At 41.3% G+C, this 13,761-nt stretch overlaps 1 protein-coding gene across 2 annotated transcripts in view; it reads right to left on the minus strand.

Moving 5' to 3' along the window:
• Positions 1–13,761, minus strand: part of Styk1 (serine/threonine/tyrosine kinase 1) — a 49,683-nt gene that overhangs the window by 11,164 nt on the left and 24,758 nt on the right. Inside the window, exons 2-5 of one of the 2 annotated variants that reach the window (XM_021191504.2) lie at positions 4,523–4,678; positions 4,051–4,185; positions 2,477–2,743; positions 1,415–1,596 (exon numbers count right to left, since the gene is read on the minus strand). In XM_021191504.2, the coding sequence (XP_021047163.1) occupies positions 1,415–1,596; positions 2,477–2,743; positions 4,051–4,185; positions 4,523–4,586 (648 nt within the window). In that variant the 5' untranslated portion in view covers positions 4,587–4,678. Of the gene's footprint in view, positions 1–1,414; positions 1,597–2,476; positions 2,744–4,050; positions 4,186–4,522; positions 4,679–7,866; positions 8,054–13,761 lie in introns of those variants that run through there. The other variant, XM_021191505.1, reaches the window with a different exon arrangement.

Here is a 13,761-nt window from a genome sequence, read left to right on the forward strand (position 1 = left end):
TTCGAGGCTTTTCCCCACTTTCTCCTCTATCAATTTCAGTGTCTCTGGTTTTATGTGGAGGTCTTTGATCCACTTAGACTTGAGCTTTGTACAAGTAGATAAGAATGGATCAATTCTCATTCTTCTGCATGATAGCCGCCAGTTGTGCCAGCACTATTTGTTAAAAATGCTGTCATTTTTCCACTGGATGGTTTTAGCTCCCTTTTCAAAGATCAAGTGACCATAGGTGTGTGGATTTATTTCTGAGTTTTCAAAAGTGTATGTTTTCAAGAGATGACCATTTGGTATTGGATAACCAATTGATGGATTTTTTCCCTCATTAATTTTTTTTTAATGAAGTCTATGAGGATCTAGAAACTTCTGATTGTTTTATTTTTTTTTTAAGATTTTGGCACATAAAATTGTATAGCTGACTTTTCCCCTTGTCACCTCTGCCACAGTAGTGTACTCTTACAGAATGGAAAAATACACTTAGTAAGAAGAGACTAACCATTATTGCTGAGAATAGTATATAGTTACATGATTATCATATTAACAGCTGCCATCTTGACTGCTTATTAAATACCAATTGCTGTTATGTTTTACATATCTAAAGTCTCTGACATTTTATTATAATTTATTATAATTTTATTATAATTTATTTATAAAACTCAGGATCAGAATTCATTTTCCAGGCCAGGCATGATGGCACAGGCTTCTAATCCCAGCATTTCGGAGGCAGAGACAATCCAATATCTGTGAGTTCAATGCCAGTCTGGTCTACATAGCAACTTCCAGGACAGCCAAGGCTTCATAGAAGAACCCGGTCTTAAATGAGAGCAAAAAACAAAAACAAAACTTGCCAGTCACAAAGTTAGGTGGTGAGGCAAGAGTCTTTAAACATACCATGCCTAACAATATAGTGACCAGCCATGCATGTCTCCATCAATTCAGTGTGTAAGATTGCACAGAACAAAATGTTCATCTTCTGTTTTTTCTGCACTAGTCAGGCATTTAATAGTCACATGTGACTTGTAGCTAATGGTGCACAGAACAAGTATGGAATTTTTATTTTTTAGTCTGGGTCTCATGGAGCTTAAGCTGGTCTCAAAATAGATGTATAATTGAGAATGACCTTGAACTCAGGACCCTCCCCAGTGCTGGAACTGCAGGTACATGCCACCACTCACAGTTTTATCCTGTGCTAGGATCAGACTCAGGCTTTGTGCTAGACAAGCATTCTTCCAACTGAGCCACTTCCACTGCCTCCAGCTCTGCGATAATTGTTTCACACTTACATTGCCATAGTACCATTTAAAAGCGATAATTGTTTCACCCTTATAACAGAGGCATATTTTGACATGTGTGGTGTCAGTTGACGTGTGAAACACTAACCAAAGCTTTTCCCTACTAGTGTAGCTTCCCTATTACTCACCCTACGACAAGTCCAAAGAAAGTTGAGCAGGTCCCCTGGGACCACATCCTCCAGCATCATGTAGAGTGGCAGCCTTTCTGTACAGCAGCCCTCCAGCTGTACCAGGTTCTTGTGTTTCCCCAGGTACTGATAGAATTGGATTCGTCCTATAAAATCCTGGACCTCCTGGAGTCCAACTGGATCTGTGAAAAACAGAAGGGGGGGGTCAGTGAACAGTCAAGTACAGCTGATAAGTAAAAGGCAAGGAGCCAAAGGCACATGCAGTTGGTGGCATTCAAACAGTGGAAGAATTAGAGTCATAAAGGGGACAGAAGGGAGGACCATCTAGAAGACAGTGATGCTCAGTCACCCACCCTTTAACAGAAATAAAAAGTCAGGGTCTTAGAACTGGACAGGTTTTCACATCCTTGAATAAACAGTGTCCTGGTCATATTATTACATCATCATCTGGGAGTTTAATAGACATTTTTGATTATGTTTAGCTCTTCCTTGTTTTATGTTCTATGTATCCAATGCTAGTTGAGAAAAAGAAAGGAAGGGGAGGAAAACAGACACAGTATCAAGAAAGGATATAAGTGCCATAAACTGGTGAAATCAGGTGACCAGTGACATGCAAGCCTGAGAGCTTTTCAGTCACAATGGAAAGAGAGAACCCACACCTGAAAGTTTACCTCTAACCTCATCCTTGTACAGCACACACCTGCATTTACACATATATGCCATGCACACACACAGCAAAATTAATTAATTAATTTTAAAAAGGTATTTTAAAATTAATAACAAATAATAAAAATAAAACAGTAAATGAAAATGAAGAAATAATCTCATAACCCTAGGCCAAGTAGCAGCTATGATGGAAATGTCTACTTGACAGGCTTCAGTAGGTTAGGGTGATCTATAGATCCAAAGACCCAGGAAGAACAACTCTGCATCAAGCTTCCCTTATACACAATCATAAGCATATGTGCTCATAGGCATCTCAATGTTTCCAGTCTCAGTATTTACAGGGACGGGCTCCCAGAAGAGAAGTAAAAGGGGAGAGAAATTGATTTCCTACTTTACCTTCTAAAGCCTTAAGGACAACACTTTTTGTCTTAGGGTGATCCTTGGTGGTCATTGTTGCATGATAGAGGGTCCCACAACTACCATTGTGGATCTGCCCCAGAACCTCCAAGAGTTGTTCCCTGGGCACCTGCAGCTTAGCCAGGCGGGGTGTGGCCGCTTGTAGAAAGCCCTCCACTGAGGTCTCCTTAAGAGGCAGGAGCACTTTTTCTCCGTGTCCTGTTGCCTCCTGGCTTCTGCCCCTAGATGCAGGTACAGAGGCAGTACCTAGAACAAAGAGATAATATCCATCAACTGCCCCTGCCCTGGGGACACCAGAAAAGCAGATTAAATAAACTGGCCAGGAAAATTTCTCTACAATTAATACAAGGACATCTTCTGATGCTTCTCAATGAATGAATACCAACACTGAGCTTTACAATGGTCATAATAATTACATTACTTGTAGAAAACTAAAGATGAAGCCCTAGAAAGTGGTCATGTTTCTTTTTTATAATCCTTGGGATTATCTTCAGTGTTCCCCATGAGTATAGCACCAAGACAGTTCTAAAAAGAAATCCACACCACAGGTACCAAAATATGACAGTTATTACCAGCAGGGATAGCCTTTAAGTCAGTCATATGACTTCCAAAATTAAAGGCAGGAGATATATATATATATATATATATATATATATATATATATATATATGTATATGCTGTAGTTTTTCTTCCTTCAGGTTGCCCTCAAATGTGGAATCATTTTATATTTTCATGAATCATAGTCAAAAGATCTTCTGAGACTATCGTCCATCCACAGCAACCATTACAATTGACTAAGAAAGTTTCCTTCTGGTATTTCTAATAATCTGTTAATCAATCAATCTGTTCAGTAAATATCACCATATACCATATGCACTCTCTGAGTCGAGGATCAACAAAGTTCTGATCTACCTAAGATTAGTTTTCAGTCATAGAGCATATAGCATTAAGAACGAATGAGACAGTGTGTTAGGAGGGGAAATAGCAAAAGGAGATACTATTTTATCTATAGATGCCAAAAGTAGGCCTTTTAGATAGGGTAACATTTAATAAAGATCTAGAAGCAATTACAGAGCAAACCATGATGATACTGTAACACATGGAATAAGATGTATGAAGGCACCAAGAGAAGGATACACTTAGGATGTTTAAGGAGCAGCAAGGAAGGTAGTATGGAGGGAACCAAGTGGGCCAGCTGGACAGATGTGAAAGACAGGGCCTGAGGGGCCAAATCATACAGGGCCCAGGGAAGAACCTTACTATATTCTATTCTGTGGAACACAGCGAACTGATGGAGGGCTTTAAAATATATGAGCTGAGAGACTAATCAAGCCCTTCATGGATTATTCTAGGTTGTCAAGGGAAAACTAGGTCAATATAGAGTTGGGAACAGGTAAAGAGAAAAATCATTGGGCATGAGAGATATTGAGCGGCTTGGGTTTATCATTTGTAAGATCTGACTATGGGTTGGGCCTATTGAAAACCTGGCTTATGATTTTCTTAAAAATCAATCTTCCCTGAACCCATGCCTACCCCTAGAGTTTGAGCCTTACCTTGGGGTCCAGGACGCTGCCTTTGAGATCTCTGTCCTCTGATAAAAAGCCACAGGATGATTGCAAGAAGGATGAGGAAGCTGCCAACCAGGAGAGCCGGAACAACAATTACTTCATACTGCCCCTCTCCGACAACTGTGTAGGCAATAAACGGGAATAGAAGTAAGAAACCTGCCACAGTTTCCCCTACCCAGCATGCCTCAGTGCTCCTGATTTCCCTTTGTTCTCTTCAATGGAGACCCATGGATGCCAACCTTAACCAGACACTAACCCTGTTGTTTAGACCATCAAGGATCATTTTTTTTTTGTTATCTCTGATTGGCATGTATCCCTTACCCTATAAAAATGATGCCTTCCACCCCCTATTTGTTTCCACTAGAAATGAAACCGCCCTCCTCCTGTAGAAACATCCAGAACTCAGTCTCTATTATTCTGGCATCAGGTTACAGGCAGATGTGGTATCTGCACTTACCACACAGCTTGTCACTGAGACTGCATTCCAACAACACCCGGCTCAGGCGACCCTTCTCTCCCATGGCCACAGGGCCAACCTCCTCTACTAGGCCCACAGAGGATGCACGGAACACAGCTGCAGTGGTGCAGTATTTCCAAGGACTTCGTTATTATTCTAGAAAAAAAAAAAACAGTACATGTAGAAAATTTAAATATACTTATGACACTCTAGTTACTAAGCACATAGTGTCTTTTCTAAGTCACCCACTCCTCTCCACTCTTTTGTCTAAAATTCAGTCTGAAAAACATTCATTTTTCCCCTCATGCATTTTACATTCTCTCTTATGCAACTTTCCAGCCTTGCTCCTTTTATCATTGTTACTGAAAGTATTGTAAAGGCACCCTAGACTTATGTCACCACGCTGAAGTAGGGACCCGCCGAACCATCCTGACTGCTGATAAATATCTACCCCTGCTACAATCTTGAAGCATTTTAAATTCCTTTCAGCTGCATGTCACATTTTTGTACACATAACATTTCATTCCACCTTTATCCAAACCATTGTCTGAATAAATAAATATATATGCCAAATTCCAAGAGATGATTTATGCTTTTTTTACATACAACATATATATTTTTTATTTTACATCAAACAACTGAAATAAAATGTAGAAACAATTTCCAATAAGTTCAGTGGGACTTTATGGGGGTTGGATGGAGACAGAGTTTCTCTGTGTAACCCTGGTTGTCCTAGAATTCACTGTGTAGACTAGGCTGGCCTTGAACTCCAGAGATCTACCTGCCTCTGCTTCCCTTTAATTTCAAAGCAGAGTTTCATGTAAAGTTACAACTGTGCAACAGATGTGTCCTCTTTCTCTGTATCACTCACCCAGTTTCCCCAGTGGGCACATAGTAATGGAACAATGCAATATCAAAACAAGGCAGCTCACGCCTGCAAAAGCAGCACTCTAGAGGCAAAGACAGGCAGATGGCAAGTCAGAAGCCAGCCTGGGGCTAACCAGTAAGTTCCCCCTCTACCTTAGTTATATAGCAAGACCTTGTTATGAAGAGAGGGGACAAAAGAAATCCACACCAATACAGCAAGATTCTCTCTAGTTTTAGAACTGGTGTATATGTTTGTGTGTGCCCTCCATATTCCCCAGCATAAAAGCTCTAGCTGGTGCTGTCTTCCTGAACTACACTCACACCCTCCTGTATTACCCCTAACTCCTGGTAATAAGGAATCTGTCTCATTCCTGTATTATTTTGTCATCATGTCATATAAATGGAATCATACAATAACACATTTGAGATCACCTTTCTCACTTGTATTATTGTCCTTGAAATCCATCCCAGATCAATAGTGATTTCATTGTCTTCACTGAGAAGTGAAGTATAACCATCCTGGAAGGAGCCATCAGATTGCTAAGGCATTGCCCCCAAAGTTGGAATTTCCATACAAATCTCATGTTGGAAGAAGAAAAGGGCTGAAGTCTGGTGTCAGCTTTTGCTTATACTGATATGCTATTCTGATATACTTGCAAACCTCCCAAGAACTGAATAGACATCATTTATTAACGAATGCTATTTGGTCCCTCAGCTCTGAAAGCTTATGTGGACCTCCTCTATACCCTTCAGACATAGTTCAACAAACCCACATTCTAACCAGGTCCTAGACTATAGAAAGTGTCACTATAGAAAGAGCCATTTTTTTCCTCCTTTAAATAAAAAGGAAATATATCTATATGAAAATATGCTTCAAACAAACATAGGGCTGGGGAGATGATTTAATATGTAAAGTGCTAGCTGTGACTGCCTGAGAACCCAAGTTTGGATCGCTGGAATTTGTGTATCCCAGCCTCTCTAGAGAGAGAGAGACAGACAGACAGAGTACCTCTAAAGCTCACAGGCCTGCTAGCCTGCTGCACACTGCAGGTGAAACAACAAACAGAGGCTGGAATAAGAGGTCTGATATCAGACGATGTCCTCCACACTAATGTAGTGGCATGCAGGCACTCACACATGAATTTAAAATCATAATGTAAAATATTGTAGCATAAAAATGTTTCCTGCTCCTGTTACCAATTCTCAAAATAGATTACGGTGACTAGCTTCTTGTTTACTGTTGGAGATTCTTTTTATTATTAATCTGCTTTGTTCTTTGGAAGTTTCATACAAGTATATAATGCATTCTGGTCCTCTCCCACAAAACACACACACACACATACACCCACACACACACACACACACATTTTCCTCCTGCCTCTCCCTTACAACACTCCTTCCTTTATGTACTAGTTTGCTGGGTTTTTGCTTCTTTTTGTTTTATTATTATTTTTCCATACCCACAGAGTTTAACTTGGGCCACCTGTGTGACCCTACATCACCAGTGGGGTGCACAACTGTGTGCTTTGCCTCCCTCTCAGCTAAAAGTCTGTTAGTTAGCACTATATTAACACTATGTGGTAGGGCTCAGGAGCCCCTTCTCCCTCCATAGGTGACTTGGAAAAACCCAACAGTGTGGACCTAGTACTACTGCTCATAGCACAGCTGCTGTGACTGAGCAGGCTTTTTAATCTAACCACCTTCAACAACTCCGTAAAACCCACACATCTTTTAAATGACACCTCCAACCCTGCTTTCTGAACAGAAGCAATAGTTCCCACTCTCCCATGTGTTTAGCAACTTACTCTGTGCCCTTGCTGAGAGAAATGGTGACTCTGGAGTCAGTGCAGCCTTTAATTCTGACTAGTCTGAAACCAAATGTAGGGATTTTCTTAACTGTCAGTTAGCCATCCTAGGTTACAGACCATCCCAGTTACACATTGAGTTTTAATATTGGTGCTGATGATCAAAGTGCTACTTATGGAAGCACAGGCTCCCTGTCAAAAACAAAACAAAACAAAAGCAAAAAGCAAAAGAACAAAAAATAAAAACCAAACGAACAACAGCAACGATACCACCAACAACAACAACAAAAAAAAAAAACGTAAGCAAAGAAATCTGCCAGCTCCAGCTTCACACCTTTCCACTCCCCCCCCCCCCCCCCAGCAGACACTGTGGATCACAATTAAACAAGGCAGGAGGGAGACAGGTGTGTGGCTGGCTAATCAGCTGGACTATCCCAGCACTCAGGAGGCAGAGGAAAGAGGACATTTGTGAGTTTGAAGCCACCCTGGTCTACATGTGAGTTCCAGGACAGTCAGGACTACATAGGTAGACCCTTTATCAAAATTAAAAAAAAAAAAAAAAGTAATGGGTGTGGGGGGAGGAGAGAGAGAAAGAGAGAAGAGGGATAGAGAGAAAAGTTTTGTCTGTGAGTTTGCTCACAGCACGCAATCTATTGAACGGAGAAGTTCTACCTCATGTAGGTGGTGAACCAAAACAGCAAAGAGAAAAGCAATTCAGAAGACGTCCACCTTCCGGAGACCATGGGACAGGAGAGGTCCTGGTGACATCAGCAGAAACAGCACCCAGCAGGTGGAGCAAAGAAGAAGGCCCTGAAAGTATGTCTGAGCTCAGCTGGGTGCTCAGCGCCTGTTTGAAAATGTCTTAGGGTCCAGCCATTCTTGTTTTCATTTCCTCTTACTTCCTTTTGGGGACGTTATCAGATGTAAGTAATTATTTTTGTTCAGGGAGCAGCCAGTTGAACAAGTTTGGCTCTCTGGTGAGTAGGTGCTAGGAACACAATCTCTCTACACAGTACAAGTGGAAAGAAAAAAAAAGTCAATCAGCAGCCAGCTCAGATGTGAGTTCTGCCCAGAAATCCAACTACACGCCCACTAGCACATACCAAAGGAAGTAGCCTGAAGAATGTGTGCACAGACTCCAAGCTGAACTGGCCATAGCCCAACACACCTTCCCTCAGTGACCCAAACCCAGTTTCCTTTCCTCATATTTGCCTATACAGAACATTCACTTAAGACAGCATCAATATTCAAATATTCTTCCTGAGCCAGGTTCTCAGCACAGCTTCTTGCCCCTAGTAATTTAAGGAAACTAGGATCATGAACACCTGGCTGACCAATGGACCTAGACCCTAGAGTGAGGAGGCAATCACACTCTGGGAAGCCGCTTCTGAAATATTTATATGGGCGGGGAGCTGCATTGAGGCTAAAGGTACTTCCTGTGCTAGTCTGGCAACCTGACAACAATCCCCAGGAACCAAAGGGTAGAAGTGAGAACTCTTCAAAGCTGTCCCCTGACTTCCACACAGTCACCATGGTGTGTGGGTGTGGGGGTGTGCGTTTGTGTGTGTATGTGTGTGTGTGCGTGTGTGTTTAAGCACACATAGTAAATAAAGAAATGTAAAAATAAAATAAAATAAAGCAAAGAAAGATAATTGTACAATAAGGCCTTTCTAATGGTTACAGTTGGCCAAAAGGCTTGTGGCATATAACCAAGGAGTTGAGGATTTTTTAAAACAAACGTGCCAGACATCCTTACCAGGTATACCCACAGAGCCAAAACTATGCAAGAAACCTTTCCACTAAGACCCCTGACTCCCTCCAAGCTTATACAACAGAAGATGTTCACACTGGCTTGTAACAGTAAGAAAACTTCCTATTCCACTTTCCTCCTGAAATTTGTAATTCATTAGCAAATAGACAAAGCCTGGTCTATTGTTCTGTATCAAGCTGAGAAAAAGCATGCCTCAATGCCAAATCTCTGGGATGGTTCTTCTTAAGAGTTAAAGTCTGAGCCGGGCATTGGTGGTGCATGCCTTTAATCCCAGCACTCGGGAGACGGAGACAGGTGGATTTCTGAGTTCGAGGCCAGCCTGGTCTACAAAGTGAATTCCAGGACAGCCAGAGATAAGCAGAGAAACCCTGTCTTGAAAAACCAAAAAAAAAAAAAAAATAAATAAATAAATAAAAAAAAAAAAAAAAAAAAAAAAAAAAAAAGAGTTAAAGTCTGGCTTATCTACCCAACACTCATACTCATAAATATGATAAATATATTAAATGAATTCATAGTACCAATAAATGCATATAATACACCTAAATATTGGAATCCTTAGTCCAATAGCCCATAACCATTATAATTCCTTAGATCCTATGTGGCATCTATCTACAGGTGGAGGTAAGTGCCTAAAAAAGAACATTAATGGATTAATAATATAATTGAAATTAAAAATATATTAAATCCCTATTTATTAATATTTAGACAATTTTCCTATCTTGTTAAAAAAATTGTAGCATGGCTATAGCTCCTGTTACATGGACTGCAGAATAGTTAAGAATGTAAAACATTAACCCACAGTTAGTGCCACGGGGGGGGGGGGGTGGAAAAACCATGCATTGGAATCACAGAGCTCTTGCACTTGTGAAGCTCTTTATACTGACACTCATTTGACAGTTGCAAAATATGTTTAGATATAGCTTGCCTACAGTTTGCATGCATCCATACCTGCTAAACCTCTCCAGGCAGTATTCTACCTGAAACAATAGCACTGCCTCACCAGTGGCTTTGTATTTCGTGATTTCTCTCCTCTCGGCTATTTCAGTGTCTTGACTTTCCCTTAGAAGGTTTCCTTTCCCCATTAGAGTTGAGAATCAATCACACAATGACAAAGGAGACACAATGTAGAGAGAATGTGAAGGAGAGTTGAGATGATGTCCTAATTAGTTGCAAGATGACATTCTGGAGATGATAGAAGTTAGTGATAACTAGAATCTAACTAAATATCAATACTAACTCTCAAACTGATACATGGATTCACAACACAATCAGGAAGCACAGGGCACTTCTGCACCTGTTTCAATGCATCAGAGGAGGTCTATTGAGGACAGTAACACAACCGCTGTTCCTGACTTTTCTATTCAGTTAACACAATGTCATTCCCCAGACACAACCACCAATCTACCCACAAGTTTCCAGAAGAAACTTTTCCCACCAAAGCACAGCCACATACAAGACTTTGAAAGCAAACTTGTCCTGAGAAAAAAGAGGCTCTGTGTGAGCTGTGGAAACTTCCCTGTACCTGTTCCACTGAGGAGTGAGTCTTTCTGTTTGCAGCTTCATTCCCAGACCGAGCATGTGCATAACAGCCTTTGTGGATCTGCCAGCAAGGTGGTTTTTAAAGATCCAGGTGACCCACTTCCCAGGTAAATACAATGGGTCAAGGTAGTTAGTGGTTATGGGATATGGAGCAGAAAGCTTGATTGCTTTAAATGAGAAGGAAACTTTTGTGGAAGAGGGACCTCAGGCTGTGAGGGTCTACTTTCCTTCTGGAATCACCAACCACTACTCTTCTCTCTTTTCTGCTCCCAAGCTACCAGACAAGAAAGTGCCCTTCCTAGAGTGAACACATTCACTTAACAGTAAAAATGAGAACTGCTCTGATCCAGAAGAACACAGAATAACTTATGTCCAACATCATTAAAATCCAGCTACCCTTCCTGATTTCAGATCTTAGATACCAAGCAAATACAGCATGCCAGTCATTGTGCAAGTCTTTTCTGTGCCAAAGAGGAAAAGCAGATACTGAGGCATTAGCTCATGAGTGATGGAATCGCAGAGCCTTTAATTAGCCCCATGAATAAATGGCTGAGCAAGGTTTCATAGCCAGTCCCAGGAATCTTATTTACAAACCCAATATTTTTTAAACTACCAAATGTATGTGTACCTGTATATGTGTGCATGTATGTACACAGACACAAATACATACACACAGACACACACACACATACACAAACACACTCACTTATACATACCATTCCACTGAACAAAAGAAGTAATGCCAAGAAGGAATTATATCAGAATCCAAAAATATCATGGAAACCACAATTCTAAAATAAAATTTTGCTGACAAATGCACCATTATTTGAAAGGAACCTGTAAATGTATTGTTCATGTTCTTACAGTGACACAGATGATGTCTATATATCTGTCTTCTATTTTGAAAATAGTCAGATTTTTTTTCCAGTACTCATAAGATACACCACCTTCTTATTTCCTGGCTTTACTTTCCTGAATCTTCTCTCTCTCTCTCTCTCTCTCTCTCTCTCTCTCTCTCTCTCTCTCTCTCTCTCACACACACACACACACACACACATACACACACACACACACACACACTCTCTATTTCTATCATCTGCTTTTTTTTAGTGAAAAGACCCAGTTCTCAGGAATAGTAATCCTTTAATGTGCCCGATAGCTAAAAAGGGGTCAGTATCCAAAAGGGCAGAGCAAGGGCTGAGGACTTGAGATCCCATGGCACTTCTCTCAATCTCAGGCTCAACCTTTCTCTTGGAAGAAACCTGTGAGAGACCAGACAAAAAGATGACAGCGGAGGAGACCCGGAGAGGCAGGCTCATGCAGACCCTGGAGTTATGTCCGCCACTGCTATGGGGCGGTACTTAGGGGAGGGGCACCTTCCCCTGCTTTCCCTGGAATTGAAATTTGGATTGTTAGGACTTTCTCCCTATCCAACTTTTAGAGACTTGGGGCTGGAAATGACCTTGGAAACCCACAAAATATAGCCTATTTGAACATTAATCTTTAGATACAAAGCTTGCTATCAGCCTTCCAAATGTCTGAAGACCTATGCTGTAAGGCAGGGGAGAGGAGGCCTATTTTGCAAACCGATGCTTCAGGAGAGTTGGCCTTGGAAAGCAACAAAGTGCTTTTTATGGTAAATAATCTGCAAAGGACCAAGGTAAACTCAAACATAACCAACAGTGTCAGAGCTCACAAAGACAGACAACCCACACACATCACCAACAACATCAGGGCTCACAAAGACAGACAACCCTCACACATCACCAGCAGCATCAGAGCTCACAAAGAAAGAGTGACAATGATATACTTATCTGACTTCCTGTGAGGCATTTTATACACTCAAAGCATTGATTCTTGTCAGATTTTCATTCTATTTTTTTTTCTGATTTTCTTTTTCTTTCTTTTTTTAATTAGGTATTTTCTTTATTTACATTTCAAATATTATCCCCTTTCCTAGTTTCCCTTCTGAAAATCCCCTATCCCCTTCCCCCTCCCCCTGCTCCCCAACCCATCCACTCCCACTTCCTGACCCTGGCATTCCCCTATACTGGGGCATAGAACCTTCACAGGACCAAGGGTCTGTCATCCCATTAATGACTGACTAGGCCATCCTCTGCTATATATGCAGCTAGAGTCATGAGTCCCACCATGTCTTTCTTTGATTGGTGGTTCAGTCCCACGGAGCTCTTGGGGTATTGGTTAGTTCGTATTGTTGTTCCTCCTATGGGACTGCAAACCCCTTCAGCTCCTTGGGTACTTTCTCTAGCGCCTTCATTGGGGACCCTGTGCTATGTCCAATGGATGGTCGTGAGAATCCACTCCTGTATTTGTCAGGCACTGGCAAAGCCTCTCCGGAAACAGCTTTATTGGGCTCCTGTCAGCAAGCCCTTGTTGGCATCCAAAATTGTGTCTGGGTTTGGTGGTTGTTTATGGGATAGATCCCCAGGTGGGGCAGTCTCTGGATGGTCTATTTTTTTAAGTCCACAATTCCAAGACCCACCATCTACTTCTTTGAAATCTTAAAAGGTCAGAAACAATGTATCTGAAATGTTTTCTTATTCATTCCTTTCTTTCTGGGGTTACTCACTAATAGTTTCCCAAAGTCCTCAGTTTCCCTCATCTACAATAAGAGTTCCCCAAAGAAAGAAGATACAAAAGCACACCAAGTTGTCCACCCTAAACAGCAACCTCAGATTCATCTGTGTCTTCCTTTCCCCACAGGACCTGTGGTGCTGCTGAAGCTTGGTTCCAGATATCTTCCTTGTTCACCCTATTTTTCTACTACACTGAGCTTTCAAGGCCTGGTTCCCATCTTTGATTCATCCCATTGGCCTTTGCCTATTAAGTAGGTGCTTCTGGGTCTTTAAAAAATCTCTTATCTGGTTGTGATGGCATACATTTTTGATCCCAGATGGCAGAGGCAGAGGCAGGAAACCAGAGAGTAGAGGGCAGATGGATCTGTGTGAGTTTGAGTCCAGCTCAGCTTGGTCTATATAATGAATTCCATAACAGCCAGTGCTACATAATGAGACCTTGTATCAAAAAACCAACATACATATACATACATGGACATACAAACACATACACACAAACATAACCTCCTTACAGTTTCCTCCATAACCAAGGAGAACATTTTATTTCTGTCCACTCTTATCATCTGTTCTATACTTCTGGTAGACAGAAAGGCTCAATCTAAGGTCAAGAAGACAGACTGGAGGACCATACGTGTGCTCACTACCCTCTTCCTCCTCCTC

This window comes from Mus pahari, chromosome 2 (assembly GCF_900095145.1).
Source record: "Mus pahari chromosome 2, PAHARI_EIJ_v1.1, whole genome shotgun sequence".
Classification (NCBI taxonomy): domain Eukaryota; kingdom Metazoa; phylum Chordata; class Mammalia; order Rodentia; family Muridae; genus Mus; species Mus pahari.